Source organism: Antechinus flavipes, chromosome 3 (assembly GCF_016432865.1).
Source record: "Antechinus flavipes isolate AdamAnt ecotype Samford, QLD, Australia chromosome 3, AdamAnt_v2, whole genome shotgun sequence".
Classification (NCBI taxonomy): Eukaryota; Metazoa; Chordata; class Mammalia; order Dasyuromorphia; family Dasyuridae; genus Antechinus; species Antechinus flavipes.
This window is the reverse complement of record NC_067400.1, coordinates 168,657,866-168,681,836: the sequence shown is the minus strand read 5'-3', so window position 1 is coordinate 168,681,836 and position 23,971 is coordinate 168,657,866. Positions and strand designations below refer to the sequence as shown.

General features: G+C 35.1%; 1 protein-coding gene across 6 annotated transcripts in view; it reads right to left on the bottom strand.

Annotated features, from left to right (window-relative positions):
• ARHGEF7 (Rho guanine nucleotide exchange factor 7) overlaps positions 1-23,971 on the bottom strand; it is a 333,485-nt gene that overhangs the window by 284,794 nt on the left and 24,720 nt on the right. For 5 of the 6 annotated variants that reach the window (XM_051984209.1, XM_051984207.1, XM_051984208.1 and 2 more), the window contains exon 2: positions 6,281-6,367. In XM_051984209.1, coding sequence (XP_051840169.1) covers positions 6,281-6,367 — 87 coding nt within the window. Of the gene's footprint in view, positions 1-6,280; positions 6,368-6,583; positions 6,590-23,971 lie in introns of those variants that run through there. The other variant, XM_051984213.1, reaches the window with a different exon arrangement.

Sequence of the window (23,971 nt, the reverse complement as noted above, 5' to 3'; positions counted from 1 at the left end):
GAAAAGTGTTAAGAAGTAATCCAGTCTTTAAAGAATGGATGGGTATGAAATCAGAAAAAAGACAGGAAAGTTTCTTAAGCAAGACATAAAAAGATTAGCAAAAGCATGGTGGTGAGAGTAGGCAAGTCATGGAGACTGGCCAGGATGAAATAGAGGAGTTAAACAGAAGAATACAGAGAGACAGATTAGAATGGTTATATAGAGGCAAATTTCACCTCACATAACCACTAGCTATATAACCCTAAGTAAACTAGGATTTTAACCTCTCTCATACTTATTTTCTTCATATATAAAATGGAGAAAATAAAAGCACATATCTCACAAATTGTTGTAAGGATCAAATGAGATAGTGCATGTAAATTATAAATCTTAAAATGCTATATGTAAATATTAGCTCTAATTATATGTGTATACTTGCACATATACATATATATTTGCAAAATGTGCTCAAAATTTTCCAAAACTTCACTACCACAGAGATATCACATAATGTACAGTTATAAAATATTCAAACTTATTTCCAAAAAAAGATTAAGATTCTATCTTAAGTCACTTGCCTTTCAATGTAAAAGCCAGTAGGAATGCTAAGATACCTTTCCAAAAACCAAAAGAAGCAAAAGAAAACTAGCAGACTAACAATCATATGAAAGATTATTCCAAATAACTATTAAAGAAATACAAATGAAACAACTCTCAGGTTTTAACTGGGCCAACAAATTGGTAAAGATGACAAAAGATGGCAATAGTTAATGTTGAAGGAATTGTGAAAGAAACATTATTAGAGTTGATGTAACTATGAGCTAACCCAACCATTCTGGAAATTTATATAGCCTTACTATGTGCCAATCATGATGCTACATGCTTTATGCCCTGGGAAGTGTATGCCCATTTTACATATGAGGAAACTAGGCAAATAGAGGTTAAGTGATTTGCCCAAGGTTACATGCTAGTAGCATTTGAAGTCAGATCTGAAATAAAAGGCTGCTATTTTATTCACTGAGCAACCTACAAGCCCTAAGTAGATGATATAAACTAAGCAAATGCCTAAATGTTTCTACTGTTTGTGTGATCCAGAGATTCTGCTAGAAATATATCTAAAGTACAATTAAAGTCAAAGAGAAAAAAAAAAAGTCTGATATAGACAAAAATATTTATAGCAGCACTTTTCTTAGTAGCTAAGAATTGGTAACCCAACAGATGTCCATCAACTGGGAAAAGTCTAAACCAAATGTGACACATAAATGTGAGGAAATGGAATATGCCTTAAGAAACAATAAATGTGAAGAATTCAGACACATGGAGAGACATATAAAATACTATATGGTGAGTAAGCAGAACCAGGAAACAAAATGTATTATTAAGTATAATAGGAGCCAAAAGTTTATTTTAAAAAAAAGAAAGAAAGAAAGAAAAAAGGAAATAAAAACTAAATGCTTTGTAATTATAATGATTAGGCTGGGCTCCAAAGAAGAATTATGAGAATTTACTTCCCTCCCTTCTTTGCAAATACTGTAGGTTGTAGGGGTAGAATATGTCAGACTCAGTTGAAGTGTTGATAAGTTTTGCTTAATTTTTTTTTTTCCTCTTTTAAATTCTACATCATAAAGGACAGTGCTCTGAATGGAAGAAGAGGGAAGGATACATTAGGAAATGATGGTGATGTAAAAACAAAAGATTAGCGGAGATGTTTTAAAATAGTCAATCACTGATCCAACATTCTGGAGAACAATTTGGAACTATGCCCAAAGGGCTATAAAATTGTGCATACCCTTTGATCCAGCAGTGTTACTGGATCTGTATCTCAAAAACATCATAAAAAAGGAAAAAGAACCCACATGTGCAAAAATGTTTGTAGCAGCTCTTTTTGTTGTGACAACTGGAAACTGAGTGGATGCCCATCAAGTGGGGAATGGCTGAATAAGTTATGGTATATGAATGGAATGGAATATCATTATTCTATAAGAAACAATCAAAAAAATGATTTCAGAGAAGCCTGGAAAGACTTACATGAACTGATGTTAAGTGAAGAGAATAGAACTAAAAGAACACTGTACGTAGCAACAAGATTACGTGAGAATCAACTATGATGGACTTGGCTCTTTTCAACAATGAGATGATTCGAGGTACCAACAGACTTGTGATAGAAAGAGCATCTGCATCCAGAAAGAGGACTATGGAGACTGAATGTGGATCACAGCATAATATTTTCACCTTTTTGTTGTTGTTTACTTGCTTTTTTCTTTCCTTTTTTCCCCCTCTTTGATCTGTACAGAAGAATTGTACATGTTTAACCTATATTGAATTACTTGCTGTTAGAGGAGAGGGGTGGGCGGGGAAGGGGATATGGAACACAAGGTTTTCCAAGGGTGAATGTTTAAAACTATCTTTGCATGTATTTTGAAAAGTAAAAAAGCTATTTTTTTTAAAGAAAGGAAAAAAAATAAAGTCAATCGAAGTTATGAATAAGCTGGTATCAAGGTTGTCAGTCACAAAGACATGTATGAACAAGCTTCTGTGATCTCTTGAGGGTGGCTCCATAAATTGTGGATAGCACAAAATCTCTACTATGTATGACAAACTTAATTTCTATTATATCCCAAATTAATTCGGGAACCTTTACCAATCAAAATACTCAACTTATCACTTTTCTTAGAGATCCTAAAAAGATGTTTATCAGAAGATGAAACAGAGACTTCAAATTCAACAGCTTATCACTAACAAAACAGAATCTAAAATATCAGTCAACACAATGTTTTGTTACTTTTCAATTCCAAAAAAACAAAGTTAAAGAACAATTAAAGCAGCCCCATCCAGCATTAAGTCTCTGGTCTCTACAATTCGAAGATTTTCGTTTACACATGCATTGCAGAATCTGGAAAACACAAACACCTGACAACAATGTATAGAATTGTTTTCTTCAAAATATCTTTGAAAACCACAATAGTCATCATGAAATTGTTTTAGGTGATAGTGAGAATCATTCCAAACCAACAAATCTAAATGAAAGGAGGAAATCAAAAGAATCTATATTATATCAAGTTAAATACCAGAGTACTTTCATCAACTCTATGACAATTTTTTAAAACTCTTAAATATTGTTTTAATTACCACATAGGTGACCCAAGCTTTCGTTTTTTTATCTTACATTTAACTTTGAAAGTATGATTCTCCAATTCTCCCTGTGCAGCGGGAGAACTGTTCGGTTCTGCAAATGTGTATTGTATCTAGGATATACTGCAACATAATTAACATATATAGGACTGCTTGCCATCTTGGGGGGGGGGGGGGGAGGAAGGGAGGGGAAAAAATGAAACATAAGTGATTTCAAGGGATAATGCTGTGTAAAAATTATCCTGGCAGGGATTCTGTCAATACAAAGTTATTATTAAATAAAATTTAAAAAAAAAAAAGTATGATTCTAACATAGATATTTGTATTTTAATATGACTATCAACCTGACTATATAATTTAAAGGAAATTTTATATACTAAATTAAAATTGAATTTCTAATCAAGAATCTAATATGACTAGCAACCTCACCTACTCTGTATTTGTAAGGAAATTTTATATACTAAATTAAAATTGAATTTATAATCAAGTCAACTTTAAATGCTGCTCTAAAACATATTTTTTAAAATATAAAATGTATACAAAATTTTATTAAAACTTTCATAATTTACCTCTGAAAAGAATGAAATATTTTTGGCACCCAATGATTTCTGGAGAAAAGGAGAATAATCCAGATTTGTGTTAAGAAACCTTCTCTATAAATGCAGATGAGTAACTGCTCTTTAATTTAATGTTAGAGAGTTATTTGAGGTACTAAGAGGGTAGGTGATGTGCCAGGAGTCAAAAGACCACTAAGTATCAAAGTCAGAACTTGAATTAGTCTTCCTAATGCCAAAGTTGGGTCTCTATCCACTATGAAATTCGGTCTCTCAGTATCTAATGATATTCTCTTTAATACTCTAACACTCTTACAATACTGGTGTTATGCAATCATTTGACTATAGAAAAACACTTGTCAAACCAATTAAACTTCAAAATTATAGTATAACTTCAATGGTGTAATGTATATTTTTTTTTAAAAAATCGTTATTGCCATCAAAAAGATCCAAGATAAAAGCCTCCCTGGTTACTGGGGGGAGGGGGAGGGGAGTAGGAGACAGTTCAATAAGAACAGTCCTAGATGTGGAATCAAGAAAACTTCCTTTGACATTTAGTGTAACCTCTGAGAAGACATCCAAACTCTTTTAGGTCTCAAGTTTTCTTATTTGTAAAATGAAAAGATTTAGACTTGTTCATACTTCCAAGTCTGAATGTATGAGCCTATGATCTGAAGAATTAAGTATCATAATTTAGGAAGTTGACAAATTTAATACCTTGAAAGAAAACAATCATTTTCGTTTCCAGATTGTACTCTGATTTATTCGCCAACTTTTACCTACCCATCTGTGAGAATTTCTTCATAGACATAAAATATTAACATAAATTATAGAACTTTAACAAGGAACAAACATTAAAACATCTTCCAATGCCTTGATTTCTATGTATTTTCAGAACAGATAAGCAGTCCACATAAATGTTCCAGAGACTACATATAATGAATCTTTGTTGTTTTGCTATTGTGTTTTCAAAAAACCTAGAACAAGGGTTTGTGTCAACAGAAATGTCACCAAAAGGATTTCTCATGGGGGGGAGGAGGAAAAGGAAAAAAAGTACAGCTCCTGATCAATAGCCTACTAATATACTTAGCAGTAAAGAGAGGGAAAGGACAAGGGTACAGAAAAAGCTCTGATTAGAAATTTCAATTATTCTAAGTCTTGACTCCAAAAGTTTCAAGTCTTGGCTAAGGTTAACATAAGGCCTGTGGAAAAGAAACCCCAAATGTATGCCACAAAGTATTCCTTTATTTAACAAAATTAGCGCTGTTTTAGAATTTTGACATGAAGTTCTAAGCAAGCTAACTGTTTCACAAGACAGGCTTAAGAATAATGAATCATTGACATGGAAGAGGAGTAGACTGTATAGGGAAACAGTGTTTCTGTTGTTGCAATGGGGGAAGGGGAGTTCTTGTCCATTTTAACTCCATTTCAAGTATTCACCTGCTACTAGTTCAGACTAACCCAAGGTTTGGGTTCTATTTTTTAAAATAAATACATAAAATACAATAATAAAATAGCGAGATTTTTTAACTAGCCACCAAGAAATAGCATTTTCTTCCCGAGACTAACTTTGGTATTTGCAAATGCATGACATCAAGGCCACAAACTATTTTTTCCAGGAAAAAAGCATCGTTCAAGAATGGATTTTAACTACACAACTTCTTTTCCCCTCCAAAACAAATAGTTTCCATACCAAAAAGATGCCCTGTACATGCCTCCCTTCTAAAATACACATACACCCCAAGCAAAAGTCACCCAGATAGGTCACCCCACCCCCAAGCCTCCATCCATTCTTTCTCCATAAAAGGTATCAGTCTCTCCCAAACTGCTCACCATCAGAAGGCATACACACATACACAAAGTAAGCAAACAACATACAGATAGGTTCCCCCCAAACTCTAGCCTCCATTCATTCTAGAGCTCTCTCTAAACCTGACAAACATCAGAAGTATATATATACATGCGAACACAAGCACAAACACAGAGCAAGCAAGAATAACACTGACAGTTCTCCCCCCTCCCTTTCCTTCATTCATTCTCCCTCAAGAAAAGGTAGAGATTTCTCCAAATCTGCCCATCGTGAGAAAGCATAGACAGAAATCCATGGAGATACGAAGCAAGAGTCATTCAGATCTTCCCACCCTCTAACTTCCATTTATTCTCCCTCCAGAAAAGATAAGACATCTCTCCCAAAACCTGGCCACCGCACTCTCTAGGTTCCATTCATTCTCCTCCGGAAAAGGTAGATCTCCCCAAACATGCCCACCACTGTAGGTTCATGTTCGCTCGAGCTCGATCTCTCATTCTGTCCCTTCTCCCCCCTCCCCCATCTTTGGGGAATCTCCCGAAGGCAGCAGCGGAAGGGAGGAGGAGGCAAAGGATGAAGAGGACCACACCTGGGAAGCCCTAGCCCCCCAAGCATCTGTATCTGCCAGCCGTTTCCTCCGCAGGTATCTTCTCCCCTCCCCGGGCAGAAGGAAAAGCAGCTTCCCGCAGCTGGAAACAAGGGGCGCAGCAGCATCTGGGGCGCCCCGCCCCGGGCCCGGCGCCCCAGAATCCGGAGGCTGCCCAGCCGAGCGAGGCCCTCCTCCCCGCCCCCGGCCCCTCTGACTCACTTCCAGGCGGAGGGAAGACCCGCAGCCTCTCAGGAACTCGCGGATGTTGCTCAGACACTCGCTCTCGCTCCGGGGCTCTGGGTAAACCTGCAAGGACACAAGAGCAAGTGGCCACTGAGAAGCGAACGGCAGCCCCAGTTCCTCCGCAGCCCCAGCCTCGGCGACAACGCTGCAGAGAGGGGGGCAGGGCCGGGGGTGAGCAGCGAGAGCCCGGCGCGTGCGCCCCCGAGCGGGGGCCGCCCCCTACCCTCCCCCTTCTTTCACCCTTCCCTCCCAGGGGCGCGCGCCGCCGGGAATAGGCACCTCGGTTCTTCTCACCCCTCTTCCTCACACTGCAACACCACCAGTCTCCTTTTTTTTTTTCCTCCTCTCCTTTTCCTCTCACCAGGAAGTAGACTGGGCTGCCGGAAGTGACGTATGAGGGCGAGGAGAGGACAGAGGAGATCCCACGAGCCCCCTTCCTCCCCAGTCTCCCTCCACCTCTGGCTTGCAGCTGGAGCGAGCCGGGCCTGTGCGCAGACCTCATCACCGCCTGCCAGGAAGCTGGCCCTGGGAAACTGCCTCCTGCCCCTTGCTGTTGCCGGGGAGAAAAATCTATCAGTCACTATAGTGGCCAAAATTTTTACATAGCTTTAATTATTTATTACATTGTATAGAATTCGTTATATGTTATAATTTATAATTTAATTTTCATTGACTGTTTTTTACATTACCAAAATTTCTACTGGTATCCCGCTCCAGACTTAGAAAACCGTTACTTTCAACAAATCGTAGTTGTTTTGTTGTTGTTGTTGGGTTTTGGGTTTGTTGGTTTTTGTTTTTGTTTTTGTTTTTGTTTTTGTTTTTGTTTTTTTGTTTTTTTTGGGGGGGGGGTTGGAAGGAAGGTTGGAAGAAAAAGAAGAAAGGAAAATCAAAACAAATCAATAGGGGGTGTCCCAAAAGTCTTAGTGCAGTTTTAAAAGCAAAACATCAATACAGACTATCCCCAAAGTCTTAGTGCAGTTTTAAACTTTAATAAGCTTAAAGAGCTAAAACTGCACAAAGATATTAAGATACAAAAAAGGTCCGAAAACTTGCATCACAACAGTGGGCCCTCCCACTTCCAAAACAAGTGAGGTGGGGACAGCTTTACTTATCCCAATTCAAGGACCATGCTACAACTAGCATTTCTTAAGCACTTTAATTACATCGAGGTGTCGAGGGTACAAATATAATTTAGTAATCCCAGCTTTCAAGAAATTTACAATCTAAATGGGGGGGAAAGATAGGAAAACTCAACTAGGGTACCATAAACGACCAGAAAATACCTAGCCAGGTAGCAGTTAATAATCATTAATGATAATAATAAAATGTATACAATTTTCAAAGCATAATAAGAATTTTATTTGTCCTTACAACAACCCTGATGGTCAAATGCTATTATTATCCTCATTTTACTGGAAACTAGGTCAAACAGAAGTTAAAGCTGTAACTGCACTGAAATCTTTCCTGTCTTCACGTCCAATGCCCTACTTCACCCGGTGATGAGGCTCAAATGAGGGATCGAATAACCTAACATATTATAATAAAGATAAATATCTATCGTTTCATAAGCTCTTTACAATTATCTCATTTGATCCTCACACCAATTTGCAAAAGGAATAAAGCAGGCAGTATTATGTGATTAGCCTGCTCCCGGGCACAGACACGGTGTCCAGGATAGTAATTGCATGGAGGTCTTCCCAGCTCGAGGTCCAGCAGGAATTTCCCACATCACATAGCTGCCTTCTATAGAAAATGCTTTTGAAACCTTAAAGTGCTAATATAAAAAATCGCTATTGGGCCGTGGGGGAAGGGTGGCTCAACTATTCCTAAACTATTTCTGTTCTTCTCCAAAGGTGTTTTTCCATTCGAAATTTACCCTGGGTCCTCCTCCTACACACACATACACACCCCACTTTCCTACACCCTCCCACCTAACCCCCAACACTAGCAAAGTTTAGTCTGTAGTGAGCTAGGCTTTTATTTTAATATGATGATTTTAAAAATAATTAACAGAATGCATTATGCATGTTGTGACTAAAGTGCAATGTTATCTTTTACCATGTTACTGCCATGTGCTTCATGAATAATTAACCCAAATCATGAAATATCAGAATTAAAAGGAGCCTTGGAGATCACTTAGTAATCAAACCCCTTCATTTTATAGATTTAATAATTACAAATAAAAAAATAATTGGTTTGCCTGGTAACTTAACTAGGACATTTTTATTATTAGGAGCCTCTATTGGAGAGTTGAGATAGAGGAAGAAAAGTAGCCTTTTTGCAACTGAATATTTAAAATTTAAGCTTATATATTATTTCCTTTGCATCTGGAAGAATAAGAAGCCAATGAATTTGAAAGTATAATATGATATGTTACTGCCTCTAACAGCAACAGGCTTTAACAAAAATCAGAATCTGTATAGAATTAGACAGAATCTTCTAATACAGTGACATTTCCCAATGAGATACTAATGATATGATATTAATGAGACTAAGTGGAAATCACAATAATAATTTTAATTGGATAAAAGGAAAACCTACTCTGATTGCTACAGCTAAATGCTCAATGACTGGGATTTCAAATTACACGTTAAATTTTCGTCAAAATGCTAAGCAACATTGAGAAATTTAGTATATGTTAAGAGGCATTTTTTTCCTTTCCTCTAGAGGGAAATTAAAACATTCCACCAAGCAGCTCCTAGGAATACTGTGGTTTTATTTCAAAGTGCCCAAGTGTTTTAAAATTATAAATTAAAACCAAGTCGGGGGGATAAGAGAAAAGAAAGGAAAAAGGGGGGAAATTTTCCTATCTTAAAACTGCTTTAACAAAGAAGAATGCATTTTTTTTTCTCCAAGGAAGGATGCTGGCATTTCTCAATCCAAAAAATGAACAGGTTTGGGGGTTTTTTTGGTTTTTTTTTTTTTTCAAAGAAACTGAAGCATGCTGCATTGCAAAAAATAAAATTGGTCTCTATAGTCAATGACTAGGATAGCATTATAGCTATTGTTTAAACTATAGTATAAAAAAGACAAAATTATTAAGTCTTATAGAGACAAAAACATTCGGTATTGTTCTAAATGCATAAATCACCCCAAAAAATGCAGTGACTCCTTACTCTTTCAAGGATGAAATATCACTCTTTTAAACCCTATAAAAGACATTATTTTCATTCTATGTTCAAAGTCTATACAGCTCCTCACCTCTTCTAATACCTTTTAGAATCACTAGATCCATTCAAAGCTCAACTGGGGTCACTTTCTACATTCGATCTTTTATCATCTCTCTAGATGAGTGCCTTTGAACCTAAAATTATCTTGTATTTTATATATATGTATGTATGTATGTATGTATATGTGTACATATTGTTTCTACAGATGAAAATAGAGGCTATGACATTTTTGGTTTTATGTACTCCAAAATTTTATACTGCCTGGAACATAGTAGGGGCTTAATAAATGCTTATCATATGTTTAATAAATTGATTGATTTGTAAGATGATTTGGGACTCATATCTGGAAACAAAATCAAAAATCTCCTTCTGCCCATCACCATGAATCCTATGTAATTAACACTCCACTGTCTACATTACTGTAATTAAGGAGAAGCACAAAAAATCATCTGCTCACTTTGATTTCTTTCCACTTATACAATATATATATTTTGTGTACAATTTTTAATCTGCCCCCCATTAGAATGTGAGCTATTTGAGGACAGGGAACATGATTTTGTTTTTCTTTCTATCTCCAGTACTTAATGTAATGCCTAGCACATAATCAGCCCTAAATAAATCCTTGTTGACTGAAATACAATTTTTGCATTATATATAATAATTTACAAATTAACATTTGTAAATAAGTGTAGCAGATATATTAGAAATTTCTTACAACAGAATGACAAATCACTTAGAAAGACCTGTAATAGAGGTAGTATTTATATAGCACTTTAAGGTTAGCAAAGTACTTTATAGATATTAATTCATTTGAATCTAATAATCCTGAGAGGCAGATATTATTATTATCATCTCCATTTTATAGATGAGGAAACCACTCATAAGTTTATGAGGTTAATCCACTTGCCCAGAGTATCTGAGGCTTCATTCAAATTTAGATCTGTATCTCCCAAATCTAGTGCTCTCTCCACTGAGTCACCTAGCTACTGAAATCCTAAAAGTAACTAGGAAATTGTCCTAACGACTCTAATTTTCTTTTTTCTACTACCTCTTCTGTATAATATATTACACAATGAAAAGGGGCAGTTCTATATTTAGGCAGAAACAAAGCACCAAACTGAGAGTTGCCTTCTTTCAAAAATTTTTTTGCTAGGATTATAAAGATTTTTCTGCTAATAACAAAGGGTACCTAAAAAAGTAAAAATAAAAAGACTTTCTCTATCACCAAAGAAAACTAAACAAAGCAGGCATAATTGAAAAGTATAACTTGAAAGCAAGATTAGGGGTGTCACCCATGTAAACAATCTATAGCCTGCATTAGCTGGTATTCATTTAATTGAACTTGTAAGGACATTTGTAATTTGTAAATCAAATTGACAATTTCCATGGCTCTTTCTCAATAAAAACAATCCGTCCCAGGAGACAAATGTCTCTTGATGTTTTTATCATCAATATAGGCAGCTAGGTATCACAAGGGATAGCAGACTGAATACTGTTTATGGAATAACAAAGTTGTGAGTTCAAATCCAACCCTACTAGAGGTATGATCTTGGGCAAGTCACTTAAGTGACTATATTTCCCCATCGGCAAAAAGTTGATCTACACAGTTGTTGTGGGGATAAATGAGTTAATATCTGTAAAGTGCTTTACAAATCTCAAGGTACTTGCTAGCATTAACACAAACTTCTGAGCCTCCAGCCAAAAGAGATTCCCCTCATGAATTTTCTAAACTACTCTTATGATCCTTAACACATATGCTTTGTATTTTGCCTGGTTTTTAACATGGTTTTATCTATCCTACTACAGAATAAGCTCCCTGAGGAGTCATATTAATCTTTTATCATAGAACTTAACACGTACCTAGAACATAGTGAGCGCTCAATAAATAGTTGATCAATGAATAAACTTGTTTATGCCATTTTATTTTGGTTCGATGTTTTCATAGATAACAGAAGGACCATAGCACAGTTATCAGAAAAACAAAACAAGACAAAAACAAAACAAAACCTGTCCTTTAAATCCAGATATCTGGCTTCAGATCCCAATTCTGTTACTAATTATATGAATTGGACAGATCACCAAACCGGAAAAATTGAGATACTATTACCTGTCTTGTTATTAGATTGTTATTAGGATCAAATAAATTAATGTATTTAAGATAAAAGTCACTAATGCAGGAGGAGAATAAAGGATCCCTGATGAGCCAACTAGATATATAAGGAACTGATTCAAATGTATTTTTAAGTCATTCTTCAATTGATAAATGATCTAACAACATGGATAGATGATCCTCAAGAGAAAAACCAAGGCTATCTCTAAAAAAGTGAGAAAAATGCTCCAAATCGCCATTAATTTGCTGTTCAGTCAATTCTGACTCTGTGACTCCATTTGGCATTTTCTTAGCAAAGATACTGAAGTAGTTTGCAGTTTGCTTTTCCAGCTCATTTTACAGACAAGGAACTGAGGCAAGCAGGGTGGATCACATAGCTGGTAAGTATATGACTTCGGATTTGAACTCAGGTCTTGCTGAGTCCACTGAGTGAGGTGCCTCACTATCATTTAGTCAAAGGCAAATTTAAGCAAATTTAAGATGAGATTCCACCTCACACCCATCAAAAAGGTAATATTGGTTAAAGGGGGAAAAAGGAAATCGGTAAAAAGTTGCAGGGTCTATAAGAAGACAGTAATGGGCTTGTGAATCAGTACAACCATTCTGGAAAGCAATTTGGAGGTCTACACAAGAAAGATACTACACAGTACATGCTAGGAGTGAAAGAGCCAGCAATAACTAACTAGAAAGACACAGTTAAAATTTCAATGTAGCATGCCTACATTGAACCTAAGAAATCAACAACAAATGCTACAAATCAGAGTTTGTTTTTTTGTTGTTGTTGATTGTCTAGACTTCCATAAGAGAGAAAATATTAATAATAGACATAAAACTTAAAAGAATACTATTTGATTTCTTTATGTACAAATATATTTACAACAGTTATTTTTGCAATAGCAAAAAACTGCAGACTAAGATAATGTCCAAAATTGAGGAATAGCTAAATTTCAGTATGTGAATGTGATGGAGTAATATTATATTTTAAGAAATAAGGAAACATACGATTTTAAACAGAAAAAGACAAAAGAAATTATGCAGAATTAAGTAAAATGGAAGAACAATTTATACTATATCACATCAATATCATAAAAAGAACAATTTAGAGGATTTTATAAAATAATGAAGAAAGAAATTAATAGAATGAGAATACACAACACTAAAAATAATGAACTTTGAAAACTGTAAGAACTATTATCAATACAAAGACCTTTCATGATTACAGATGATGAAAAAGGTTTATCAGTAACAGAAATTTGACAGATTTAGGACAAAAAATGAGATATAGATATATAGATATAGATATAGATATAGATATATGTATGTGTGTGTATGTGTCTGTATAAATATATTTGTATATAGCCATAGAGGAAATTTGTTTTGTTTGACTATTCATATTTGTTATAAGAAATTTGTTTTTCTTCCCCCCTCCAAAGAGGTATGAGGTAGAATAAAGAAAAACTCGATCACTATCAAAAAAATTTTTTTTTCAAATGGCAGACTCCATCAAAAAACATTACTAAGCACATACTATATGCCAGGCATTGTTTTAAACTCTGAAAGAGTCCCTGCTCTCAAGGCTCTTACAAACTAATGGGGGGGAAGACAAAATGTCAAAACAAAAAAAGCTAAAAACAGAAAGGAGAAAGAGAAGGAGGGGATAATAAAGAAGTTCAAAGTAGTACAGTTCAGGTGAGAAATGAAAAATTAATTAGTCTGGGGAACACTCCCTAAATAGAGGCTTGGGGAGGAGCTTCTCCCTCAACCCTCCATTCAGAAGGGTTCCAGGTTTGTTGATGAGGTGTGAGTACCAAGGCTGAATTATGAATTAATCTTTAAGAATGAAGAAGTTCCTATGGGCATGATGAAAAACCCAAAGTAGTGCAGCTTGATTTGGGGAGAAGGGAAATGCTACAAATGTAAAATATTGCATGTACTTTCAGATGAAGTTACTGTATGTTTATTTCGTTACACTTCTCACAAAATACAAATATTCTGTAAATTTCTGTGATGTAAAAACAAAACAAACTAATAATATTTTAAAGAAATAAGCAATATTGAAATTGTCAGACTTTGGGAGTCCCAAGTGCATTCCTTATATACTTAGCTTATGCTTTGAGCACAAAGGATTGCATGTAAGACTGTCAGAAGCCCCATCCCCATGACTGGCATTGTTCAAGGATTGCTTCAGGTGTTTTTCCCCCTCTTATTTAAGTAAGCAAATTGGAGAAATAGAGAAATTTTAAAAGCAAAACTGACCCTAGAAATCAAACGGAGAAGATGATGACCTTGACTGTGCCTTTTGCTGACTGCTCCCAACCAGGAAGGGCATATCCCACTTCTTCCTCACATATCAGGAATTGTGACTATCAAAGAAGCATGTATTAGAGAGTCTGAAAGAGGAATTCAAGGCTATAACTTCTTAAACTTTCTGAAAAGAAATATGGATGCTTAGAAAATGACAGGACAGATCTCAAAGTCTAGAATCCAAACTAGTAAAATTGGGAGTCCTTTCAACTAATTCTATTTTTTTGGTTATTTGTGAAAAAACTTAGAAAAAGTCTAGAATTGGGGGGGGGGGTCTAACAGACATCATAAATTCAATAATGTCCAAATCCCCCAAACCCTCTCTTTCCCTCCTACTTCCCTATAATTGTAGAGGGCAATACCATCCTCTGAGGCCCTTGGACTCACAACCCAGGAGTCATCCTATACTCTGCACTATTTCTCATCTCTATATCCAAGCTGTTACCAAGGCCTGTTTATTTCACCTTTGCAGTCTCTTGATTATGTCCCCTTCTCTCCTCTGACACTGCCATCACTTTAGTTCATTTAGTAGGTTTTCATTACTGGAGTTGTATCTGGACTATATTTTGCCTCTTTTGTATCTTAACTTAACACAGTAACTAGTACATAGTAGGTGCTTAATATACATTTATTGATGATTGATTGATTGATCTCTATACTTGTTCACTCTCTCTAGAGATGGTATGCATATTTATGAGAGTATGCCTTAGAGTGCCTCTTGGTAAATGCCTTTGCTCTCAGATAATTACACTCTCTGGTTGCCTATTGAGAGTAAACACATTTGGAAAGACTTCTGAGCTATAGTGTCAAGAATGTGGATTCACAAAGTACCTTGAATCTAAGAGTAGTCATTTGTGAAACTCAACCTCTGAGTTAGAGAAGTTAACACACTTTAAAAATGTAAGTCATTATTATCACATAATATTAGAGCTATGAGATTAGTCTAATTCTGTTTTAGAGATGGGAAAATGGAGTTTTTGAGTGGTTAAATGATAAGCTAAATCACACACAGAGAATGAAACAAGTAGAACCAGGAAAACATCATACACAGTAACAAGCAAGAGTGTTCAATGATCAACTATGACAGACTTGGTTCTTCTTAGTGGTTCAGTGATCCAAGGCAATCCCAATAAACTGCACCCAGACAGAGAATGATGGAGACTGAAAGTAAATCAACACATTTTGTTTACTTTTTTTCTTTTGCTTTTTTTCCCCTCGTATTTTTTCCCTTTTGTTCTGATATTTCTCTTCCAACATGATTCATGTGGAATATGTAAAAAAAAAAAAAAAAAAAAAAAAAAAGAATGTACATGTATAACCACCAAAAAATGTTGTTTTACATGTAAATTTTTTTAAAATAAAAGAAAAAAAATCCGTGTGATCACACATAATACAAAACCATCACCACAATCAAAGTATCCTGGCTTCTAATCAAACTCACTTTCTACTATGAGGCATTTTATGATACAATGATATTTCTCTGAACAGAGAGATTGCATTGAAGATGTATTTCCCATGCTTTATCTACTGACTCCTAGAATGTAAGATGAATATATATTCAAATTTGGTTGGAAATCTTTTGAGAGTTTAATGGAACATTCAACATTTAACAACCCAGGCAATATATTCAGTCATTTAGGATTCAACTAGCATTTGTTAATGGTTAAATACAATGTGTCAGACATGCTAGTCAATGAGAAACAGGAAGAATTTTTTTTAAGTCCCTTCCCTCAAGAAGCTTACATTCTATTTTTCAAAAAAGGTAATTATGAAACATGTACAAAATGATTTTAAGGGAGAGGCAAGAAGGTAAAAGGATAAATAGAAAATAATTAACTGAGGATTCTGTTATAAAACATTGAAATTAAGAGGGGCTAGGAAAAGTTTCCTATAAAGGTGAGATTTTTTTTTAGTTGAGATTTTAAGGAATACAGGGAGGTCAACATAGGTGGAATGGAGGAGGGAGAAAACTATAGGTATGGGAGATAGCCAGAAAGAATACCTATAACCATGAGATGGAATATTTCATTTGTGAAACAGCCAGGGGGTCAGTGTCATTCAATTTAAAAAAAAAAAAAAAAAAGGGATTCATTCACTCTTCCTATAAAAGGAAATGGCACTTGAGTTGAGCTATGAAGACACCCAGATATAGAAAAATAAAGACCAATTTTTAAAAAATGAAACACATAATGAAACAAATGTTTCATTTAGTGTCAGGCCCTATGGTAAATACTTTTACAAATATTATCTTATTTAATCCTCTTTACAACTTGACAAGTTAAGTGCTACTTTTATCCCCATTTTACAGTTGATGAAATTGAGGAAGACAGATGGAACATCAAGGAGCACACAACAAGTAAGCATCTGAGGCTGTATTTGAATTTAGGCCTTCTTGACTCTAAGCCTAGCCATGCTATCCATTTAAACTTCTTTCCTATCTTTTCAATCTTCCTACTCTCTGGTGGGTATATGGGGTGCTCAGGGAGAACTATGGCCTCAGGTGTGAGGGCTTACTGAGCCCTTTTTCAGGCCTGCTCATCCCGCTTTGGTGTCATTTCCCACTGTGGCTCCAAGAAGCCATAGGATGTGCAGTGGCCACAGCCCTGTAAAACTGTCTTGGCAGATGGGCTAAACCAGGTTTACAAGTCTCAAACCCATAGGCGAGTCAGAAGGACATCTACCTCAGGGGGCTCTTCCTCCTGCCCCATGGAATGGGCAAATGAAAGAGGTTTTGGCCTATGGAACACTTATGAGCTTGATCAAACAATAAAATGCCATGATCTTCTACTGAATTTCCTTCTGTCTGCCCCTGTATGTATTTTGTATGTATCTATTTATTTCTATGTTTTCTTCCCTCATCAGATTGTAAGCTCCTTGACGACAGGAATAATTTTACCTTTTTTTTTTTTTTTAAGTATGCCTGGCGTTTAACCCAGTGTCTGATGATTACTTATTCATTAATTGAGTTGAATCCTAAAGAAAAATGGAATTTTGAGAGACAGAGTCAGAAAGGGAGTATATTGAAGTCAGGGAGATGGCATGCAAATGAGTAGAAACAGAAAAGGGAATAGAGAGTGCAGGGAATAAATTACATGTGAAAATGAATAGGTCTTAGCAAAATTTGAATCGGAGACATTTCTCTCTTTATCAAATTTTAATTTTGTCTTTTTTTCTTGCCATTTATTTCATAACATACCCTACATAAGAAAACTGTAACTCATTTAAAAAAAATGTTTTGTATTCAAATGGAGATGGCCAATGCAAATAGCATATTTAGAATATTTATAGACAAAATGACCTATTCACAAATTAAATCCAGACTTCCAAGGAGAAACATGCAATTTCCATGGAGAAAATCATCAAGACTATATTATTTAGGCTAGTATGTAAATATGTTTTGCATGACTCTACATGTATAATCAACATCAATTGCCTACTCAAAAGGAAGGAAAGGGCTGGGAGGAAGGTAGAGAATTTGGAACTCAAATTTTAAAAAAGATTGTTAAATTGTTTTACATGTATTTAGGAAATACTTAATAAAATAGACTTTTAAAAAGTTTTTAAATTGTATAGCCCCTTTACCCAAAACAGATTACATACATTATTTTTTTAAATTCATAGTTTCTCGAGGGAGTGGTTCATTCTTTCAAATGGCAAAAACAACTTCAGCTCCTTCAGGATGGACAAAAATTTAAAGCTTCAAAACTACATATTCAAATATGGCAATTAAAAAAAATTCAGACCTATTATTTCATTGTTATAGAGCAGCCAAGTGGTACAATGGGTAAAGTGCTGAATATGAAATCAGAAAGACCTGGCACGTTTATAAGTTGTATAACTTTGACTAGTCATTTAACCTCAGTTTCCTCATCAATATTTTTTCATCAATAATAATTGTATCAGTTATTTATTTATAAAGCACACTGCAAATTTTATAGAGATATTTATGTAAATGTTAGTTATTATTATTGTTATTGTTTTTACCATCATTATTATATGGAATTCCAATTCTAGAAACTGGTGCATTACAGAAATCAATACAGATCAGCAATTAAAGTGATTCTTCTGAAACTTAAAATCTTCTAAAATTGCTCAAGATACATAATTTGCCTGTGGTCAGACAACTAGCACATCTCAAAGGCAGGACTTTAAGTCAGATGTTCTTAATATCAAGGTTAACTCTTTATCCTCAAAATCACTTATCAATATTCCAGTTTGAACCCACAAAGTAAAGAATGTCAAAGTAGAAAAGATGTAAGGAAATGAATACTCAATGTTGGAGGAGTTATGGAAAGTAAGACACTAATATACTCCTATTCCAAATCTTAGCACAGAGTCTCACATATAGCAGGCACTTGCTAAATGTTTATTGATTGACCGATTGATAAGCTGTAAATTGGTCTTCTAGAAAGCAATTTGGAATTATGTTTAAAAATTGATTAAAACATCCAAAACCTTTAATTCAAAGATCTTATTGTAACTAAAGAAGGTAATAGAAAAAAATTAAAGTCTAATATACACTGACATATTGATGGCAGCACTTTGTGTGGTAGCCAAAAAGAGGAAATAAAATGGGTATTCATCAATTGGAGAATTGATAAGTAAATTGCAGTACATGAATATAATGAAACATTACTGTAGCATAAGAAATGATGATTATAAAGAACATAGAGGCAAGGGAAAGCATATGAACTGATGAAAAGTGAAGAAAGCAGAAACAAGAAAAATTAAGTACACAACTACAAAAAAAAAAAAAAACACAGATTTCAATTGTGTGTTGTATAATTATGTTGACTGATCTTAGTTTGGAAGAAGAGATATAAGAAAGTGCATTCCTGGCTTTACTTGCAGAGGTGAAGGTCCATGGAAGCAAAACACAATATATACTGTAAAATTCCATGAATGTTGGTTATCTTTGCTGAAGTGCTATTTTTCTTTTCTTTTTAATTCTTAGTTTAAGGGATAGCTTTCTGGGTGGGAGAGAAGGGAAGGATCTCTTGGGAAAGGATATAAAAACAAAGACTATCAATAATATCTTTTTAAGAAGTACAGGAGGTGACTGCCTACACCCATCAGATAAAATGGAATTAATTTCACCATTGAGTCATACTTAACTTTCAAATGTAATTTTAGGTTATGGAAAAAAGTGGGAGAGTTAGTATTCCTCGCCAAGAGAGCTGATTTTGAAACCTGTATAAATGATGCCAATACTTTTAGGTCACACTTCATGCTGAAATCCAGACACAAAGGAAATAGATCACCAGCCAGGATATGCCCCAGTTGTTAAATTTTCTTTGAATGGCTCACACAGAAACCATTTTACTCTCTCTGGAAAGAGCTTGGAAAAGAAGGGAACACTGGAAAGGTACTTACAATTTATAGGTTACTCTCCAAATTAAGCTTGGTGGTCAGTTAAGCTTATCAGAACTTTCCAACTGCTCATATGGAAATAATCATCTTTTAGGGGATGTTTTTCTGTTTCTCCTTCATGGAGCATGGTAATGAAAATAACCAATAAAATAAGGATTTTGTGATTATGCAATATTGTTTTATTTCTTCTTAGTGTTTATTTCTGTATTTTCTCTTCTGTGATTTTTTTCCTACCACATCGATGCTCCTTATTTTTTATTCTTAAAACATGGAAGAGTTAATAACACTTATTATTCCCCAAGGAAGGGAAAGGGATTTTTTTTTGTTTTTCCCTTGTTTATTATTTTTAAGCTTAAGTTATCTAGAAGAAAGGTGCTAAATGATCCTGACCATGTACATCTTGTCTTCATACACAGTTCCTTCTGGGTGTGTTATCAGCATCTACAAGTCTTTCCATTCCAAGTACTCTTGTAATCCATTCCCCATCTGACATATCAGCTACAGCTGGCAGGGCCTGTTACCACTTGCACATCTACCTTTTCTTGTGAGCTACATCTTAAACTCCGTATCTCCAAAGTTAAATTCATTATCCTTATCCAGAACCCTTCCCACTTCCCAATTTCTCTATTATTGCTATTGTTCTCAAAGAGGACAAAAATGATATAATTGTTAGAGTCAAATTAATGTGTCTGATTATGGCTGATCAAACTAATACGAGCTTAGAATGCTCTGCCACAGATCAGACACAAATGAACATTAAAGGTGGATTCTCTAACTTTGTGCATCTTGCATTTCTTCTGAGCTAATTCAATTCTGCTTTGCTCATAAAGGACAGCATTTTCTCTGATGAGGGTACACCATAATGGGCAGTCCTGTGTTAGTGTTTCCCAAGTCATACAATTAATTTTAAAGTGCTTAAGAGAGGCCTTGAGAGTGTCCTTGATCACTTTTTCTAAACATTTTGTAAGCACTTACCCTGTGTGAATCCTTCATAAAATAGTCTTTTTTGGCAAGCATATATTTGGCATTCGAACAATGTGGCCAGCCCAACGGAGCTGTATTCTTTGCAATAGAGTTTGAATACTTGGCAGTTCAGTTTGAGAAAGGATCTCAATGTCTGATGTTATCCTGCCAGCTGATTTTCAGAATCTTCCTAAGATAAGGGTACCATCATCCCCCAGTCATGCAAGCTCACAACCCAGAATTTACCCTCTTCTCCCCTTCACGACTCCATAGGGAGTCTCATAACTGAATATGGGGGGTTGTAAAATTATAATTTATTATCAGTTAAATTTGTGATTTGTATACTTATTTAATATACTCATATATCCAGGGTCACAAATAAATTTTTTGAGTGAAAAGGAATAGTGAGTGAAAGAAATTACAAGAAACCCTGATACTCTTTACTCTCACATCCCATAACCCATATGTTGCCAAAGCCTGTCAATTTATCTCTCATATCTCACCCTCTTCCCTTTGGAACTGACATTGCTCTGTTGTAGGTGCTGATAACCTTGTGCTATTATTGCAATAGTCTGCTAGTTGATCTCTCTCTGCCTCAAGTCTTTCCCTAACTCCAATCTATCTTATACTCATCTACCAAAATGAATTTCCTAAAGTCCAGGTCAGACCATGTCCCTTGCCTACTCAAGCAGCTGCCTATTACTTCCAAGATCAAATATAAAATTCTTCAGCTTAACCCAACACCTTCCTGTCTTTTTACATATTATTGTCCCCAGTCACTACATCTGCTATATAGTGATAATGATCTTCTAGGTGTTCTTTCTACAAGATGCTTCAGTTTCTAATTCTGGACATTTTCACTGCCTTACTTCAAGTGCCAGCTAAAATCCCATCTTCCACAAGAAGCCTCTCCTCATACCCCTCACTTCTAGTGCCTTTTTTTCTATTGACTACTTCCATTTTCTCCTGTATATTTCTTAGTGATATATAGTTTTCATGTTGTTACTACTATTCAACTATAAGATCCTCAAGGGCAGTTCTGTCTTTTGCCTTTCTTTGTATCCTCAGTACTTAGCATAGTGAGTGCCTGAACTAGGTTCTTAAAAATATTTATTGAATGACTTATCTATTACAGAACCAAGAGCAATTGGGGGAAGTTAAAAAGAAATACATTTTCTGACTCACATTTTGTAAGCTTTCCTCAAGATTTTCTGAAATATCAGAATAGTATATCTGCTCTTTTTATAAGATTTCCAGTAGTCACCAGTTGGGTTGAATAACAGATTTAAAACTAGAAGGGATTTTAGAATTTATTATGTCCAACCTTATTTTACATATGAGAAAACTGAGGCTGAGAGTTAAGTGACTTGCTCAGGTCACACAGCTAATAAATATCTCAAGCAGTATTTGAATTTGTGTCTTCCTGACTCTAAGTTAAATACTCTTTGCACTATGCCTGCTTCATGATATTTAAAATATTTTTATTTTTTCCTTGCATTTTTTTATTTTTAATATTTATTTTCTTTGCATTTACCCTTACTTAAAGTTACCATGTGATTACTACTAAAGCATCCCTCCAATAGATTGCTTCCATATACTTCCCAACAATACAGAAGAATTATAATGTTCATCACTTCAAATTTGGTTTATGGGCAACATTCCAAAACCTCATTACTGGAGAATGTTTTGCTATTTAATATAAAGGAGAGCTTTTGGGCAATGTTCAAGTCTAGCTTATGTGTCCATGAAAGAACTTATGTTGTTTGATTTAGTCATATTTAATGGACAATAGTTCCTTTGGGAGCTAAGGTAGTAATAGTAAATGGCAAAGCGTCATTTATATAAAGGGAGACAAGAATGAAATAAAACTGGAAATAGCTAAGGGTATTCTAAGCTTAGTATATCTCCCTATACATCTAGTTTGTGATATCCAGAAAGATAAAAGAAGGAGGAAAAAAGAAGGAAGTCAGTCTGTTCTTAAATTCTCTCACCTAAGATCTCCCAAAGTATTTCTATTGAATTAAGAACAGACTGACTTCCAGTTTCTCCCTCAATTTGGAGAATAACAAAAGGGAAATGAGAAAACAATTATCAGTCATCATTTAAGTGTCAACTGAGTATAGACTAACTCAAATTGGCTATGGCTTGTGGCAGCTGAGAAGTGGAAGAATATAAATAAAGGCTTAGAAAAGCAGGAATTATGAAGAGTTAAAGTTGAAAAACCTATTGGGTGTGGTTTTGTTTATGTTGTTCTAAAAGCAGTATGTTATCCTTCAAGCTGGTTAAAGTGATTTCTTTAGGGAACTGTCTCATTATTTTGTGTTAAGTTTAAACCTTATTGGATGATTACCACTTTTAATTTTCTAAGTCCCAATTAGTCACCATCAAATCACTTGGTGATAACTAAGAGAATTGTACAGAGGACTCAAAAATTCACTTTTTTTTGTTGGAAACGATTCAAATGTCACACTACATTTAGATTGGTCTGAAGTATGATGCTCTTAATGCAGCCTTTCTCTTTGTATAATAGAATATCAGATGAAGACTGTATTTGCCAACACAATAGAGCTCAGTTACTGTTTTCAGTCTTCTATCACCAAGGAAAATCACTCACTGGCTGCTAGTGGTATCAGTTTTCCTCCATGTCAGTTGGCATCTATCTTAATCTTAATCTTAACTATGTTAATTATATTCAGACTGATTGGAGGAACCTGTTCAAAATCTCCTGCATGTATTATAGGGTTGGATTCTTAAGAAATTTTCAAAAGATCCAAACAACTGACTCACGTGACTTTGATCTTCAAGGGAGACAAAGAAATATTTAGAAATCTGCCAATATTTTGTTGTTAGAACTATTTATCTAATTTGCAAAAATTTGTAAAAATAACGACGCAATAACATTTCATGATCATTTGACTCACTGTCATTTCTTTTTTTTTTCTTTTCTTTTTTTTTTTTTTTTTTTGCTGAGGCAATTGGGGCAACAGGATCACACAGCTAGGAAGTGTGAAGTGTCTGAGGCCGGATTTGAACTCGGGTCCTCCTGACTTCAGGGCCGGTGCTCTATCCACTACGCCATCCAGCTGCCCCTCACTGTCATTTCTTAATGATGAAAATGTTTCCTAAAAGACACTGATCACTGTTTCATATCCTGTCAGCTCAGTATGCATTTTTATGATAAGTATGAGGAGTGAGAACTGAGTTACCTCTCTCTTTGAATAGCCAGATTACAATTTAGGCAAAGAGATTGCTAACCTAAGTTACAGTAACTTAGTAAACTAAGTTACAGTAACCTACAGTTACAGTTAAGTAACTTAAGTTACAGAACTCAACTAAAGGCAATTTTTGCCTACCTTAATTACAATCAATAAGTACTGATTAAGTGCCTATTATGTGGCAGACACTGTGGCAGCTAAACTTTGTCTGCCTTCCTGGCATACAAATTCTATGAGAGAAACAGATTGTGCTCATATGAGCAAATACCATGTGCAAAATAAACATCAAACAGAGGTGTGCTGAAGCCATCTGGAAGTGGCTTAGAAGAGCCAATTGTTAAATTTTCAGTATGGACCTTTACACTTCAGAAATCAGCAAATAAACAAACGAGATCTTGATTTATCACCCTGACAATTGTCTAGACTTTAAAAACTAGGAAGGGGGATGTTAATTAGGGAGATTAAGTTATAAAGTATGTTGTATGTAAAGTATTTTTTTTTCCTCTGAGAGCTGTTTGTTAAACATTTACTAGAA